This window comes from Scleropages formosus, chromosome 1 (genome assembly GCF_900964775.1).
Source record: "Scleropages formosus chromosome 1, fSclFor1.1, whole genome shotgun sequence".
NCBI lineage: Eukaryota > Metazoa > Chordata > Actinopteri > Osteoglossiformes > Osteoglossidae > Scleropages > Scleropages formosus.
In genome coordinates this window covers 45,345,954-45,363,367 of record NC_041806.1, presented here as the reverse complement: position 1 = coordinate 45,363,367, position 17,414 = coordinate 45,345,954, and the positions used below count along the sequence as shown (strand labels likewise).

At 41.7% G+C, this 17,414-nt stretch overlaps 1 protein-coding gene across 1 annotated transcript in view; it reads right to left on the bottom strand.

Moving 5' to 3' along the window:
- man1a1 (mannosidase, alpha, class 1A, member 1) overlaps positions 1–17,414 on the bottom strand; it is a 94,535-nt gene that overhangs the window by 40,334 nt on the left and 36,787 nt on the right. The window contains exons 3-4 of the mRNA XM_029251607.1: positions 11,841–11,956; positions 5,363–5,443 (exon numbers count right to left, since the gene is read on the bottom strand). Of these exons, the coding sequence (XP_029107440.1) occupies positions 5,363–5,443; positions 11,841–11,956 (197 nt within the window). The remainder of the gene's footprint in view (positions 1–5,362; positions 5,444–11,840; positions 11,957–17,414) is intronic.

Here is a 17,414-nt window from a genome sequence, read left to right as displayed (position 1 = left end):
CAAAAAGAATGTGCAGCATTTCCTTCAGCCTGAGTCTTGCTGCCATGCAGCAAAGAGAAAAATCTCAAAGAAACTAAAATGCTCACCAGTGGAATGTTGACTTTTTCTTACTGTTCTTGTTAATGATAAAGCAGTGGAGAGGAGAAGGAGCAGCCACCCCAGCAAGGAGGTACAGTGAATCACTGAGAATGACAGTGGAGACACTGCTTCAGGGCCACAGCAGGAGTAACCATGCCAGATGGGGAGAACACAAGAAGGATCTGAACTCCACCTCAAGAAGAGGAGTGCTCCATTATGAGACACTTTTAAGCTGGCAGCACTGGGTCTGCTGGGAGTGATGAATCCCACGTGGCTCCCCAAGAGTACTGCACACTGAGGGTGTTTAATTGTTCATGTTAGATGGTGCCCCTCCTCTCTCCGGACTCTACGGGATCTGTGCTCCACTTCTCAGGATCTTCTGGCCCTGCTGTTCCAGCAGACCAGGTCCGTTGCTTGTTTTCAGCCTCAAGAAAAAGTGCACACAAAACCGCTAGCATTCCCCCCCCCCCCAAAAAAACCCCAGTTCCCCAGAACGAACTTTGATTTGATTTCCTCTCCAACCGTGGTCGGATAAACCAAATCCCCTACAGCCATGGCAGAGCCGATTGTGGCCAAAAAACATAATCAGGTGAGATTACGGTAGAGCATTTCTGATGTTCTTAATCTCTCGGGTGCTGGAAATAAACGATTTGGCCTGGCTGTATTACACACGCCTGGCTACCCTAGTCCCGTTATGTAAAATGACTTACAGTCTCAGAAATCAATATCTGGAGCTAAGTGCTTAGCTCTAACAGGTCAGCTTGTCACAAACTGCACACATCCATGATGAAAATGTTGCTCTTGACAAATAAAATGTGCAGATCAAGCTATGATTAATCCATCCATTGCTCATATGGTGTGGGGTGAGGAAAAAAACCCCAGAAATAAACCTAAAGTTAATTGAGGGCCTGGGCCCACCCTTCAACTTGCATCTTGTGTATAAGCCCCTGGGGCCCTGCTGCTGACTGAGCTATATATTGGGGTTGCTCTTGCAGCCTTTCCAAAAAGGAATGTAACTTTCAAGACTATCAGTGCAACAGTGAATGTTGAAGCCCCAGCTGATTGAAATGCAGGCTGTATTGCCCATCAGTGTAGTTTTAGTGATAAAAATTTCATCAAAGGGTATGGTCCTCCGAGTGCCTGTTGGGGGGGTGTTGCTCCAGAGCCAGATGAAGATCACATAACTTGCCACTTTTTCACGTCGACAACTTCTAACACCTTACCTCCATCATACCACACACAGACGCACCGTTCTGCATTGTCTGAACTCTGACAGGCTTGAAAAGCCGATCTCCCTCCCAAGGGAACAGTCTCACTTTCCCTGGTTGTGTGGTCCAAAGCCCACTTCAAGGTTCTTGCTGCTTGGAGACGATGAAAGCCTTTCAAGTTGGTTTGCTGCAGTCTCCCTCTCTCTTATTCCTCCATGACTTGAAGAGTGACAAATAGGGTGCCCCTCAGGGGTACAGCGATGGGCAGATGGGTGGCCCTGCCAGGAGCAAGCCAGAAACCCGTCTGGAGTGCAGTGCAGTCCTGTCCGATCTTGCTGCATTGCAGCGTACGCATACATGTTAGGAGAAACTCACAAGAACACATGCTGCAACCCCTCAACACAATGACAAATTTTAGCTGACAAGGAAAAACCAATCACAGCTCTTATTAAAATTATTGATAATCATTCTACTCCATGGTAAAATACTGAATAAACTACTAAAGATTCACTTTTTTTTTTTTGAAAGTTCATGTGCATGGTACGGTCACATCAATGTACGGTAAACTTTTTTTTTTAGTTGTTAGTTTGCTAACAGTAAAAGCCCAATTTATGACTTGTGTCCATCTGAAAGTCAGAAGTTTATCTCCTTCAACACCATCGCTCACATTCACTGGTACTAAAACAATTCTTATCCAACTGAACACTGGTTTTATTCCACTTGCATCTCAGCTGTATATTTATGTGCTATAAGAGGAAAAAGGGATTACCTCTTTATTCTCTCAACCACTTCATCTAAATTAAGTAACAGTACAATGTATATTATCTTTTTTCAGTCATTAAACCAAGTAATTTCAGCAGAGTTATTCACATGGCTGTCCTCAGACATTTTTTCAGTTTTGTGCACAAATTAACACAGATTGCGGAGAAAGACGATAATCCCTTGTCGTCATGGTTGTGCAAAACCAAGAGCCCCTAACTGCAGTACCTACAAACCCCAGCCACAATCCTTTTCCATTGTGTGCATTCGGCATTTGGTCGTTAAAGAAAACTCTGTCCCCATTGAATGGTTCTCACCCTGTCCGAAACCTAAAATAACATCCATCAGGCAAACTGAGGAGAAAGTGAGAATTAGAAGATGTGTGTGCAGCCAATTGCTCTGGGGAAAATGATAAACGAAACACCCCTAACTGCAGCTATATCAGAATCTTGGGAAGGTTAATAGATCATTGCCATCATAACACAGCCACACTTACCATTGAAAGCACAAAGGAGAGGAGATCCATTTTTCCTCTTTGATCTTAATTAGAGGCACTGTTTAAAAATGCTAATTTCATTAAAACGATGGCAAACATTTGACAAACAGCAGCCTTCAGGATGATGCATTGCTTCATATGCTGTGCTATCCCTGCAGTGAGAAAGTGGTGGAAATTTCAATAGATCTCCATTTTATTAAAAACCTCTGAGAGGCAAACAGTACAGAATGTGAATAATTCCCATTCTTACTGGTGGGGCTTTTCCAGGTACCAAACCCTTCAACCTATTCAATCATTCGAGACAGAGGTGTGGAAAGATAGACTTTGAATTTTTTTTTTTTTTTTACTGATATAATCAGTGAGAACAGTGAGTAGCGTAGTGGTTAGAGCCGCTGCCTTTGGACTCAAGAGGTCCCAGGTTCAGATCTCGCTTCCTCCTGTAGTACAGCGAGCAAAGTACTTATTGAACTGCTCTCGTAAAAATTACCCAGCTGTAAAAATGGTTAAGTATTGCAAGTATTCCAACATTTTAAGCTACTCTACAAAGGTATCAGAAACACGCGATATAACCACGTTTTTCACTAGATGCTTTTCAAAAATGTGCAGTAAAACATACCCAAATAGAGCAGGGATGAGTCTGATTAATTCAGCTCACTCCAAGTGCTCACATCTTGTATCTGATGTTTGTGAGCGTTGCTGATCAATGAGAAGATGACAAGCGTTACACATATTTCTGGAATTAATCTATAAGTCAGAATTGAGAAGGAGGCTGTGGAGATGTACAGTATTTCTATTTTCAAACTTTAAAGCAGACAATTTTAAAGTTTTTTTTAAAAAAGATAAATGTGGACTGCAACCCTGCCACAGTGAACCTCCACAGGAGGGCAGTTGATAAAAATGGAAGAAATTTGAGAATAGCAGCAAATTTTTGAACTTACAGCTTTATGTGACATTTTCACTAAAGATAACTAACTCGAGGGATATTTGCATTAAGCTTTCATTGATTGTGACATAGTGGTGAAAGTCATCTTGGATTTACAAACAATTAAAAGACTTCATAAGTTGATGATCTGGTGTAGCCTTATAATAATTTTAAGATTAAAACACACACTAGGTTTTATTGCAGCTGCCACTGCATGTGTGTCTGCCAATGCTTACAAAATCAGTGTGTAACAGCTGCTCTAGGACAAAGGAGGAACACAAAGATTTAGTTTGTAAAAAAAGTTGGCCTTAGTATTAATATGAACAAATGTAAACAATCATTTTCAAAAGGTCCCTGGCTTTTCAGGAGTAATGTTCAATTAATAATGTGATGCAGGGTTCTAAGGAAGCAGCAGTGTGTTGCTAAGTATAAAAGTTCTTCCATTCAAGAACAACGCTACTGCTGATATACCTCTCATTACAAGATTAATCTGAAGTTTCCCGGGAAATTTTATTTGGAGAATGAAAGGTAATGACACATTAGGTCTGTGATGACAAATGCAATTTTGCAGAAAATGTTTGTATTTAAGCAGAGAAAATTAGACATTCAAATTGGTTAATGGATTTTTTTTCTATATTTTTTTTTTTTTTAAAAAAAGAAAAAAAAAAAAAGTTACTTCACCCATACAACCTTTCCAAAGTTTAAGCTCCAAATATTTATTATTAATTTATTCAGAGGTACACTGCTTCTATGGTGAAGGGAAAGGCTACAAGACTGTTCTGCCATCTTATCTTCCGTTAGTCATTCGAGCAGTAAATTAAAGAAAGGAGAATCTACTACTTTAGGGAAACACAGGAACAACAGACCAAACTCACAAGAACAGAAAATGATTTCCTGAGACGGGGAGATAGTTTCACAGCACCAAAGAAGGACTAACGGCTCCTCTCAAATCCTGGAGTTGGCAGATGGAAGGAGTTCATCTTTGGTGATTTTTTTTTTTTTTTTTTAAAAAGCCTCTGATAAATTATTGCAGTTTTCCCACTCCTGAGTTTCATACTCAGAAAACTGCCAGGAATAGTTTCATTCACCTCACATTTTCATCTCTGCTTTTGGCTCTTTTCTTTCTCTCTTCTCTCCCCCCCCCCCAGTCTGGACTGAAATAACTTCCTTTTGCTCTGAACGGTGTTTCCTATCAGCTTCAATGACTGTCTTTTGTAAAAGACTTCAGCACAGGTTAACATGGAGCAGATGGTGGTTTACAGTATGCTTGTGCAAGTAGACAAGTCTTCCTGAGCGTACCTTTCACAATACTACATGAAATACTATATGGCACACAACAAAAATATAAAACTTATTTACAAATGAAAGCTTATGTCTAGACACAAAACATTGCTGCTATACAATGACATCATGTCACAAGAGCAATTATTCTGAATAATTGAACTGATCGATAAATAGTAAACCTGGAACACCAGGGCTGTGTCATTGACATTTCTTTCCTGTTCTTTACCGAATGTCCAGACAAACCCAACTTGGACAAGGAAGCAGAATCATACAGACAAGATCTTTAAAACTCCTAAGTGAAAAGGCACCCCACCTTCACTGGAATGTCGAGCACGTTCACTTTGGAACGCGAGACAGACGGAAGCTGGTGAGATGGCAGTTTCTGGAGCCAGTGAAGATACACGTGCACAAGGACACAAAAAGTCTAGACAGCCAGGCTCTTTCATATGCACATTTATGAACTTTGAGAAACTCGTGCTTTGGTCATTTTAAAGTTGTACATCAAAATGTCTGAGCTTTCCTGTCAAAAACATGCCCTCCCCACCATGTCTACACCTATGAAGCACCACTTCAATATTTGAGACCTGAAGCAGACTTCCATCTCTATTTGCTTACCTCTTTCCCAGACAGGTAGTAGGCTGAGAGCAGTCCACCAACAAAGCGGATGTTGACCTCAAAAACGGACACCTCGCCGTTCTGAATAGAAACGAAACACAGGACAAATTAAGAGGATTAGACTAGTCACAACAACAGTCAGTGTCTACAGCTTCTGTCTTTAATTTGAAATGGAAAGGAAAAACATCCTGCTATGGGCCACCAAAATAAAAACTGTTAGAAAATAAAATTACTTCAGCAGAGGTTGACCGAAAGGTTCATGTTTAAATGAAATGGCAAAAAATGTAAAAGCTGCCAGCTGCAGTATTACATGTTTTGAATTCACAAACAACTTCATTAGCTTTGACTCATCCTTGTCTTCATTCGCAGCAGGTCGGCTTCTTTGACCACTGATCATTTTGTACTGTTGTCCATTTTGTTTGTTTATTTCAAAAGCACCCGTCAGACCTGAGATAGCTGCAGGTGGCAGGGACACTAGGGGCTGTCAGTATAGCGGTCTGAACAGTCACCTTGAACCCCACATCCTGCTGAAATCCCCTTGATCAAGGTACTTACCCTGAACTAGTCAAGTAAAAATTACCCAGCTGTATAAAAGCAAACATAAATGTAAGCAGTTTAGAGTATAAACATAACATTGTGAGTTGCTTTGGAAGGTGGAGGTAGGTTTTAAAAAAAAAAAAAAAACACCAGATGACATAAATAATGAAACAACAGAATAACCTAACCCCTTAAGAACAAGGATAATTCACAATCACATGGAATGGGTGCTGCTTGCAGGGTCTTTAGAGGCCTTATATCTGAGGCTTATATCTGAGAAAAGACGAAGACAGGAAAACAGCAATTAAATAAAACCAATCAAAATTTTCATTTTCCCTACAACGTGCTGAGCATTTAAAACCAAAGGCCACCTGAATTCAGTAATTTTAGGGAAATCCCCAAAAACATTTTGCTTTTCCCCCCCTCTTCACTGCATCAAGTCACTATTATTCTCAGTATCCCATAATATATTTTCATTAGTCCAAAATGAAAGCTTATAGCTGCTCCACCTTTAAAAAAAGGGGGGGAACAATAGCTGTCATTTTGGGTTTTGGTTTTGAGGGGCTAATAAAACTGATTTGTCAAATTCAACCTTGCAGAGATTCCACAAAATAATTTAGAATTGTACATTGTTTGCCTGGTGACAAGAATATTACATAGGTACAAAGTCAGAGGTGCACTTTTCCCTTTTCTTGAGGATCTTGGTTTCAATGAACCAAGGGGAGTGAAACAAAGTGAAAATGTACAATTACAGCAACTCAACAGAAAGGGGAAACCACAACAAGCATATACTGCAAGTGACCAAAAAAAGTACTTTAAGCTCACGTACTGACATTTAGAAGAGAGAATAGTGGAAAAATGTTGTTATATACATGTTTATAACTTTAGCAAAATTGTACATTTGTTCATGAGTATGGGAAACATTTCCTCCATTGCTCCATGCGCTTCCGTTTTCAAAAGAATCCATTCTACACCAGATGAATTCAGCTCACCCACCAAAATGGAAGTTATTATTTTTGAATGAATAGAATGTCAAAATCATCACCAAGGCTTACTAAAGCAGAGAATATGCAAATTAAGCAATTAGACAATTAGCATAATAGAACAGTGGGAAACAATTAAAATTACTTTTCTATTTGTTCCCAACTGGTATTTCAGTTCGTAGCAAAAAGTTCCTCCTCATTAACCTTACTAAGCCAGCTATGGAAAAGGCCCTGGAAAGCAGCAGCTGAAATCTGCCTTAAAAGTTTACACATTATTTTTTAAGGTTTTCCACAGACTCCACAGTTTCTTACTTTACAAAGCAAATGAGGCACATTAAGCCCTAGAGGGGCACTGATAGAGACTTCCAGAAAAAATACCCTATGTAGACTCTTTCAGAGGTAAATCTAATGCAGGTACCATCTTCTGCTCCAGGAACACCAGTAATCATGTCAAGCATCCAACCCATGAAGTTACTGAATTGACCTTTTAACTTATCTACCTTCAGAATTATTCATTTATCAGATACTTTTCTCTAAAGAAATGCACAATTGGGCAAACAAAAGTACATTCCTTAGCAGATAAAGGACTTCAGCTTCAAACACACAATAATCAATGCAGTTTGTCTGATACCAGTTTTTGCCGATGCACATAACTAAAAGGGTAGGACAGACAAAATTGAGTCAGAGAGGAGATTAAAAAAAAAGGTGATCATGACAGATGGTGTGATGCACATTTGTGAAGCTGTTGAGCGATCAGGAGGCAAATAGGTCCAAAAGATGTCCTTCATGAACACTGGGTGGGATTCAATAGTCCTTAAGGACAGAGGAAGTTCATTCCACTACAGCAGGGCTAAAACCAAGCATCTAGGTACTTTTCATTTTGGACTCTTAGTGGAACCACATATGTACAACACTATAAAAGCTTGGTCAAAAAAAGCTGGAGTCCATCCTTTTCTTTTTATAGCTAGTTCAGCAAGACCACTTGGGTCACGCACACAGGACCGTTCACAGTACAAGCAGATGACAGTTCTGTCTTAATTACCAGTAACACAGGCAGTCACAACCTGCATCGCTGTGAAAAAAAAAACCAACTCCGCAGAGCTCCTCCTGCTTGTGGTCCCCCCACGGTCATCTTAGGTCAACGGTGGTAATCCAGGCCTGTCATGACTGTGCTTTTCAACTGAACCATGGCTACAGTTGCCAGGTGTTTATATACTTCAAGTCCCCGAGTCATGCTCAGCTGGTGAGATTTTGGTGCAGATCAACACAAAAGAGCCCATAAGATGAGAAGCTCTCACCACATACGTGCAAGCATCTTTGCCCCCTCGGCTACCACTGCCATTACTACAGAGTATTGTACAAGAGCATTGTACAAGTATTGTACAATGCCAAGTTTCAAGAGCAGAGAATATGCAAAAAAAACTGCCAAAAAAAGATTTTAAAGTGAAAACTATGTAACACCCCTGCATTGTTCGTCGAGCCAGGATGACATCAGATCGGCTCATTAGTAATAACATTCCAACTGAATAAGACACATCATTAATTCGCCGATAAAGCGCCAACACTGTAGCTTTCCACACAAGTGAGAGCCATAAAAACTGTCAATATTAATCTTCATCTCTCCCTTGAGACCCACCAGCTATTATATCATAGCCAGCGCCAGGCAGCTTGCCATTCTGGTCTACGTTAAGTGCAAAGAGCTTTGAGTTGTACTAACACAGAGCTCACACTGAATTTCAAGTCCCGGGCATCAGCTAACAGTACCCTGTTTTAAGGCCAAGCCTTAGAACAGACAACGAAAACATCCTGACATGCCTTAGATGTGATGAGAGAACCCTGAATATAGAAGGGGGCAAATGGGGAGATGAATTCACATGTGGAATTGAATTTGGCTCAGTCTGCTTGTTCTATTCCTGTGGGTTTCCTCCAACAGATCAAAAAATTTGTATTTTAGGAGAACCGCTGATGCTAAACTGTCCGCAGTGTGAACATGTGGGTGTGTGTGTGTCCTGTGATTGCCCTGCAACAGACCTGCCTCATGCCTTAGGTTTCCCTGACCCTACACTAGCCATTAATGACAGTCATTGAATCAGTGTTAAGACTGATAATTAAATGGAAGCAGGTAGTGCCTATGTGACCTATCAAGGTTTCTCACACACATCCGCTCAACAACGAATCAAATAATATTCAAAGAGAAGGCACTGGTGAGAATGCTGTGGGGACTGATCCTTTCACTCCACCGGTTACCCTTCAAACTGCTGGGTTCAAAGGCTTGTCTCCGTGCGCGGGATCACTTGGTTTGGCCAAACTGACAGACGTCAGTAGAGCATTCAGGCCTGACCGCTGACGCCTCCTCTTTCAATAAGATGCCAGTGACAGCCTCTTCCTTGAGCCTTCCTTCTCTCACTCTTTCCTTCTTTTTTCCCTCAGCGGTGTCAAAACGCATCTCAGCTGATGAAAGATGTGCCAAAGTAGGGGTCAAATTGAACATAAAGATAGGTGTCACTCTGCTTTTTCCTCTCCGTGGGAGGGAAGAAAAGACATAAAACAGAATCCTCATGGGGTGCAGCAGCTGCACTCGGAGCCAATTAGCATGGCAGTATGACGTGTGGGACTGCGTTCCTACTGTGGCAACTCCACAGGCCTTGTTGGTGACTGGTGTTCTTTTACAGAAAGGCCACTCTGGGATCAGGAGCAACCTGCACTATTAGCATGGCAGTTTCCAAGGAGAGAAGGGAGGAAAGAGAGGGAAGAAAAAAAAAAAAAAAAAAAAAAGTGTGTGGCACCTGAATTGCATAGCCACACAGGCTCATGGTTACTCGCTCAAAGAACAAGGTGGTGAAAGCAAATCCTGTATATTGCAGAAGTCTAATTTCCTAATCTAACATTCTAAAATTTCTTGGCTGAAGGGGCACCACCAGTTGTGTGTTCCACATTGTAGGCAACGCTTCAGCCCGTAATTGGCATTAAACAAATAATCACTGTATGAAGGCCAATATAACTGGGGTTGAACATATGTGAATGACCCAGAGACTAACCTGTGCTCTCTTTATACTACAAACGTGGTGACTACAGCAGCAGCTCTGTAGAGTAGCTCCGTATGGCTGTTCACCTATTGAACGCAGAGCCTTGTAAAGGGTACGGAGACAGGCTCAGAGGTCAAGGGCACAGAGGGGCTGATTCTTTCATGTTAAACAACTAACTCTTCGTGGAAAAAGAAGAGCAGGGAGGGGTTCCATTTATCTTAGGATTAAAGGACTCAGCATCCAGAAGACTGACTGAATTTTAATGTGGCATTCACCCAGGCTTTTGTGGGTTCCTTTATTGTTGCAATTGCTGGAGGGCAGTGACAGAAAGCCTTTCAATTAAAAGTCTGTTAATTCTGTTCATTAAAGCGTCTGATCATTAATATTTCCCCTCTCCCATAGAAAAGTATAAGGGTGGACAAGAATTTAGCACTTTCTAACGAGGGAGGCATCCGCAGAGAATTCACAATGAACAGCATCTCACAATGGAGGCAGGATATGAAGGGAAAATGCAGAGATCAAAAGAGACCTTTCGCTGTTTTTTTTTTTTCCCTCCCCTTTCTTTCTTTCACCAGCTACTGCCGTCGCAGGAACAAACCACTTTCCAACGCTTTTGCAATTTGCTCTGCCCTGCAAAACCACCATTGTGGTAAATTGCATCTGTCAAATGGTACATTTTGTCAACAACTCCAAAACATAATCGAAGGGGGTATTTTCTTGTGAGTTAGGCAGGCCAGTTTGGAAGTTAAGTGTTTGATTTAACCATAAAACTGCATATGTATTAGGGGTGCAATATAGTTCAGTGTGTACACAGATTGCATGCACCATCAGCACTGTCAACTAGAGCTTCTCACTGTGAAACCATCTTCATGATGGAAGACGGAACTACAAACTATAGAATGCAGAGAAAGAATAAGTAAGAAGAGGGTTCAGAAGGGCGCGATATCAATGAGAATGAATCCAAGTTTTGACAGATCTTAAGCAATCAAGTGAGGCATTTTTATGTGAACTTTACATGAACAGGTTATATACTGTACTCATTTCTGCATATGAAGTTCTACAGCAGCAACTGATTAATCAATGCATACGTACATAAACACACAAACACACACACACCCCTCCCCAACGAAGATCAGTAATCCCTGCCTGACCAAGAAAAAAAAAAAACCTTTACTGTGTTTGAGAAGAATTCATATCCCATGGAGTCTGGACCCAGTAGCAAGAGTGAAAGAATTCAGTTTTTGTTCAAGTGTGGACTCCTGTTTTAAGTCCCAGTTTTAGAGAAACAGGTGTAATTATACAACACATTTTTTCCTATAGAGATGTGCAGTTTGAATTGCTGATCACACTTCCCACCCTGCCAGGTGGTTTTTAGGTATGGAAAAATCTCACATTTTGAAAATTTTCACCCTGTGTCCTGTGCAAAATGCCCAGAACTAGGAACAAAATGATTTTATATCAGCTGGGTGGGGACGTGGTACTTTCAGTGTGTGATCACCTGTCAAATCTCAGATGAAAACTAAATACAGAGAGTGAGCTGGGGGAGTTGGGGGCTGGTTTTGGACTGTTCTGATTACTCGCTACTCTGAATTGTTATGCATATTGACACACAGCACTCGTGTACACGTCAAACAGGTGCAACGGTGCAGCAAATCATGCTGCTTGATTCACAAAATGGGGGGGGGGGGGGGGGGGGGCGCGGAATCTGTAGAGCAAATATTCTGCCCAAGTAGTCTTGTTAAGGACAGCTGTCTTGGACTCCAAAAAACTCAAGTGTCACTGTCACTTACTAAGCACGGTACCATGGAAATGTGTCAAACAGCACAGCACCTCATAGTGAAGTCAGAAGTTAGGCCTGTATCAACTGACCAGAGGACCACGCACTGCCAACATACTTCTAAAATCCCTCAAGCCTTGAGTGAAAGTTCTCACCACATTGAAGTCCAGGTTCTTCTCAACCCATTCCGTGGCATCCTCAAACTCGTTGTACATTTCCATCATGTATAAGGTGTCGAGTGCATCCACAATAGACGCTCCCTGGATATTTCCTGAAAAGAAAATAGAAGAGAAGGTCTTTAGCAGAGATCTGGGTGGCTTGCTGTCTGGGATAGTGGCACAGAGCTGGGGACATTGTTTGGTGGTGGAGGGTTAAAATGGCAGCAGTAAGACCCGTCACTGCAATACAGAGTCAAGCACTTATGCCCAATTGTATATTTGGACAAAAATAACTTCATTCAGGTGAACAAGCTTATCGCACTCATGTAGCTTTCAGTCTCCTTAGACAACACAACAAAGGACACAGACCAAACTAACAGACTGCGTAGATCGGTCTTCTGCAATGCACGGCAATACAGGAACTCCAACGACAACAACAGTGTTCTTAACTACAGACCACTATGGCTAAATGCTGCACGTCGACCTGTACTCAGGCAGTAGGAATCGTTCCTCATCACATTACGCTACATCCACCTGAAGGTTAACAACAGTCCTCCATGAATAAGAACAAAATACACACACACACACACACACACACACACACACACACACACACACACACACACAGAGTCCAAAGCTGCTTGTCCCGAGTGGGGTCACGGCGAACCGGAGCCTAACCCGGCAACACAGGGCATAGGGCTGGAGGGGGAGGGGACACACCCAGGACGAGACGTCAGTCCGTCACAAGGCACCCCAAGAGGGACTCGAACCCCAGACCCACCGGAGAGCAGGACCTGGTCCAACACACTGTGCCCCCCTTAAGAACAAAATACACTTCTTTTATTTATGATAAAAGCACTTTGTTAAAATAGAGGTAGCTGCACTTTCAGCTTTGGCTTTCCAGTCCCTTTTCCTGGAATTTCTAGCATTCAGCAAGCTTGTTCATCATTACCACACTGCAATATTACACTCCTCAGGTGATACTGTTATTCTATCCTTAGAGGAGGAAATAAAAAGAGAGGCCTATAAAATTATTTCCATCACCTTGAAATACTAGTTTTAAAAGCACATTTTGGAAGAGAGGTCTGTGCTTCAAATCCTTACATTCATTGCAGAGGAACCTTTAAGGATATAAATGTGTGTGTATATTAAAAAAAAAAAATAAAAGTCAATTCTGAGCAATATCCGTGTCAAATTCCTGGATACAGAAGAATTTACACACATTTTGGAGCCCTGACCTCATACTAAATTCCTGCTGCCCCTCTGCAGTTCGCTGAACCTCAGGTGCAACCTCCTCGCTTGGCAACTGTTCTTCCAGCAGCCATGATGCACGCACGGGCCACTGGGACCAAACAGAACAAACCAGCAGCAACGAATGGGGACTGCATATGCTGAGAAACAAGGGCAAAATGAGCCTTTTCATTCAACAGATGGCGACACAAGAGAAATTTATCAGGGTCCAATGAAAAGCCAGGGGAACTTTTCATCTGTGGTGATTACGGCCAGCGGGAGAACCCTACTGCCTCTTGCGTTTTAATTACGAAGCTCTGCTTGGGCTGCCAAGAGCTTAGGGGAGAGGCGTGCGCTTTCCAACTCACATCACTCACAAGCAGGTCTACACATTATCCTTAATATCACCTATTCAAGGAAGGGACACAAAACCCTTAGGTAGTCGAAACAGAGGCCCTTAAAAATACTGCTAACATTTTACCATTGTTATCTAGAGTCAAATCAATAAAAAGAACAAGACAACATCCCCTAGTTAGACACTTCAAGTTTCCTTGCAGAAAAAGGTTGGATGCAACATGATTAAACAGAAACTTGTTTTGATTTTCAGGAAATACTGATGAAGTCATGTGGCTGTTTTGGGGGAGCAGGTGTCACAGTGGGTGGAGAGACACTGCCTTGCGCAACTGGAAAGTCCCAGGTTCAATCCCTACTCCTACCATAGTACTGGTGACGAAGCACTAACCCCGAGGTGATACAGTTGTGTAACAAACAGCTGTGTAAATCTATACATATTTGCAAGTGGTTTCGTGTACAAAACGAACATTGCAGATGCTTTAGAGAAAAAAAGAAAAAAAGAAAAAAAGAAAAAAAAAGTTACACATACTGCATGTAGTGTTCGGCTACAGCTGGTGACCTCCGATGCTCCACAAAAGGCATCACGTGTTTGCAAGTTAAAGCAGTCAAGCAAGACCTCAAGTTTCTTTTGCATGTTTCTGCTGCTTCCTGTTCTGCTTGCAACCACAGAGAGAGGGAGGACAGGATAGGTGTCATGTGGCAAAGAGAACACTAACAGCCTGGATTTGAAAACCATACAAGGCATCCTGAGAGAGAACTGGACAAACCGGCCCCGCTCGTGACAACCGGTATTATAAAATCATCAAGTCCAAAACCCAAAGGTGAGAAGGAGAGCAAAGCATGCAACTTCTCAATTAATCATCAATGAACATGAGTTTTTCCAAGATACATTTCCCAGTTTATTTATTTTTAACTGCAATTCTTCATTTTATTAGTAAAAAAACTGAGTGAAAATGGCCTGCATTAGAGGGCAGCAAAACACACTCAAATAGAACAGAACAAACTCAAAAAGCACTGTGGGAAAGGGGAAGCACTGCATTTCAGAGCTGTGCAGGTTTGATTTCACCCAGTGTATGCCCCCCCCCCCCCCCCCGTATTATAGCTATATACTAGACTTTTACAGAAATGACTCAGAAAACAGATACTTGTCCAGTTTGATTGGAAATTGATAATTCCCAAATACTGATATGTATACTGTATGTGACGTGTCTTCCTTGTGCCCACTTCTGTGGAAGTTTACAATGAGACAACCGTTTAAGATGAAGCAATTTTTAACACTTTCTCCACATGCACTATTCCATTACACTACAGCTTCCATGATGCAGAGAAGCACCACATCCCTGTCTTTATAAAGCAGAACATGATGCATAGGAGACTGTGGTGCATTTTTAGTTTTCTGTAATTTTAAAGTAAGCTTAACTTTAATGATTCATGAAGATCATAAAACACAGACTTCTAGTATGTATTCTGCCATACAACTGATGTTTCTAGAATAAAGGACCCTGCTTGACCTGTTGATTAAAAAAAAATAAAAATCTTATGGCAAATATTTTATTGTAGCTTTATCTGATTTTTTCAAAAGAATTGAACCACTTTAATTAATCTATAAACTTTTACTGATTACCATGTAGTGACGAAATTTTCCAACAATTCCGTACAGATCCCGGTGCTAATTTTGTTTGTAACATAAGGTATAAGTGTACCGCCGACATTCTTTACTTAAAATACTGAATAATTAACATCCATACAGCTCAATGAACACAAATGACATTCTGATGATTCTAACCCCACAAAAAGATTACTGCCAAGAGCCGGCATTATCCCTTTAAATTATTTGAGTTCTAAGATCCTAGTTTAAAACTGGCTGCTCATTGCTCTCAGCACTCATTGGCTGCAAGCTTCTAAGCCCCAGGCCCTGCTTTTCTTCCCCAGGTCTACTTCTTACTGACAGGAGGGGTGACTTAATTTCCTCTGGGGGGTGGGAGTGAGGGATGGCTGTAGCAAGCAAGGAGATGTTTAGCTGCAAACACCTTTGGCCTGTTGCTGTTGTGGGAATATATTTTCACTCCTTGGATACCAGGTTTGAGATGTCTGGGAAAAACCTAACCATGGTCTTGCAAAGGGTGACGTAGCAGTAAAGACTACACCAGCTGCTCAGTGTGTGATTGTCTCAATGGATGTGGGCTTTTGCACACTGATGAAGCCACTGATTTCTAGTACATGTGTTCTGCCACACATCTGCTGTTCTTCATGCTTCTCATGCAGTGCTCATGTCATTAGGTCTACTGACTCAGTTTGTACTGTAGCCTTCTGGAAGATCTGGTGCTTTGAGCAGAGCAGTTCATAAACACACAGGTGTGTGAGCACACATGGTTGTACTTCACACAGACGTGAAGCATGATAAAGTCTTTCTGGGTTTTCTGCTTCCCGCTGGTTCCCCTTGCCAGTAGAGGCTTTGCTTCTTTTAAATTTAAAAAGGGAAAAAAAAAAAAAGGCTCAAAGGGACATAGATAAAGCACATGCTTTGTATTGACAAGACAGCCTTTCTAAGAGTGCACATGTCACTTGGGAGAGCGTTACAAATGAAGGAAAATGAAAATATGCACATGAAGGACAACAGCATTTGCTGACAACACCTCGCTTTGTTCTGCATAAGAACCACCTTCCCAAAGGGCACCAAAAGTCACACTACAGTAACTCTCACAATAGGAAGAACATGTCACCTTATTTAGAATTTTTGCACTGCAAAATAAATTGCAAAAAAGCTGGAATCAACAGAACATTTGTTTAGGCTGTTCTCTGAGCACAACAGAGTTAAATGAAGAGAGAAAAACTAGAATATACCACCCAATGTCCTGTAAAGTACACAAGCTTAAACTGTACAATAGAAAAAATTAAAAATGCTAGTCACACATTGGGTCTGTACATACCGGACAGCACAGCAAAGTAAAATAAAATGACAAATGGAAACATACTATGTGGTTAATAAGCACTTTGGCTAATTGACTAATAAGATTCAGTACCAAGTCCCAATAAGTGAGGAGCAATCCTGTTTCACCTGCTAGTGGCACACTTCCAGCTCATTGTGGTCTCAAGGGACGAGCATGTGAGCCATCAGGTAATTATTCAGGCTTACAGCTTCTATCCGGTCCGTAACCTTCAAATTCCAACAATTCCAAAGTCAACACTTCAGAGAAGTATGATGACAAATCTGGTTTTCGTGGGTGTGTGCGCAATGTGTCCTTGGTCAGAAATGCTTTTGTCCCAAAAATATGACAGCAACCCCCCAAGAACAATGAACCAAACACAAGGGGTTCCCCCAGAACATTCTGCAGGGGCCAACTTGCAAAAGAGGACAATAAAAGAGAATGTGCAACTAGCACTAAGAGCTGCAGAGCACAGCTCATTTGGAGCACTTTCTAATGTACGTGCGACAGTGTACGGCTGTGGTGGAAGAGTCCTGTGCCGCCGTGCCCTCGACAACTCTGCTGCATTGAGAGATGTGTAGTGGTACAAGGTAGGTACCGCAGGTATGTCTCTGCGAGTAGGGGGTACAGAGTTCCAAGCCCAGGTGAAACTAAGGCAAGAGTTCATTAATGACAGGGATACATGATAAGGAGCAGAGGCACTATATGAAACTGCTCACTTTTAGCACCGACAAATCAGTAGCACCAGGGCACCAATATAGCAAAGACAAAGACAGTGGACAATAACTTTAATTACTTGCAAGATGTATAAAGAAGACATGCAGAAAGCTAGAGTGGATGACACTGGATGACAGTGCCATCTAGGATGCAGTGGAAGATGGAAGAAATGGTCACCATGAAGACAACACATGTTGCCAGTATGACCATGGAAGCCCTGAGGACAAAAGGAGAAATAAAACCATAACACCAGTGACAGAGCAGGAGCCCAAGAACCATCTACTTAAAAGCTCCAGGCCCTGGGTTCATGCCTAAAAATGGACCAACCAAGCACACCCGGCAG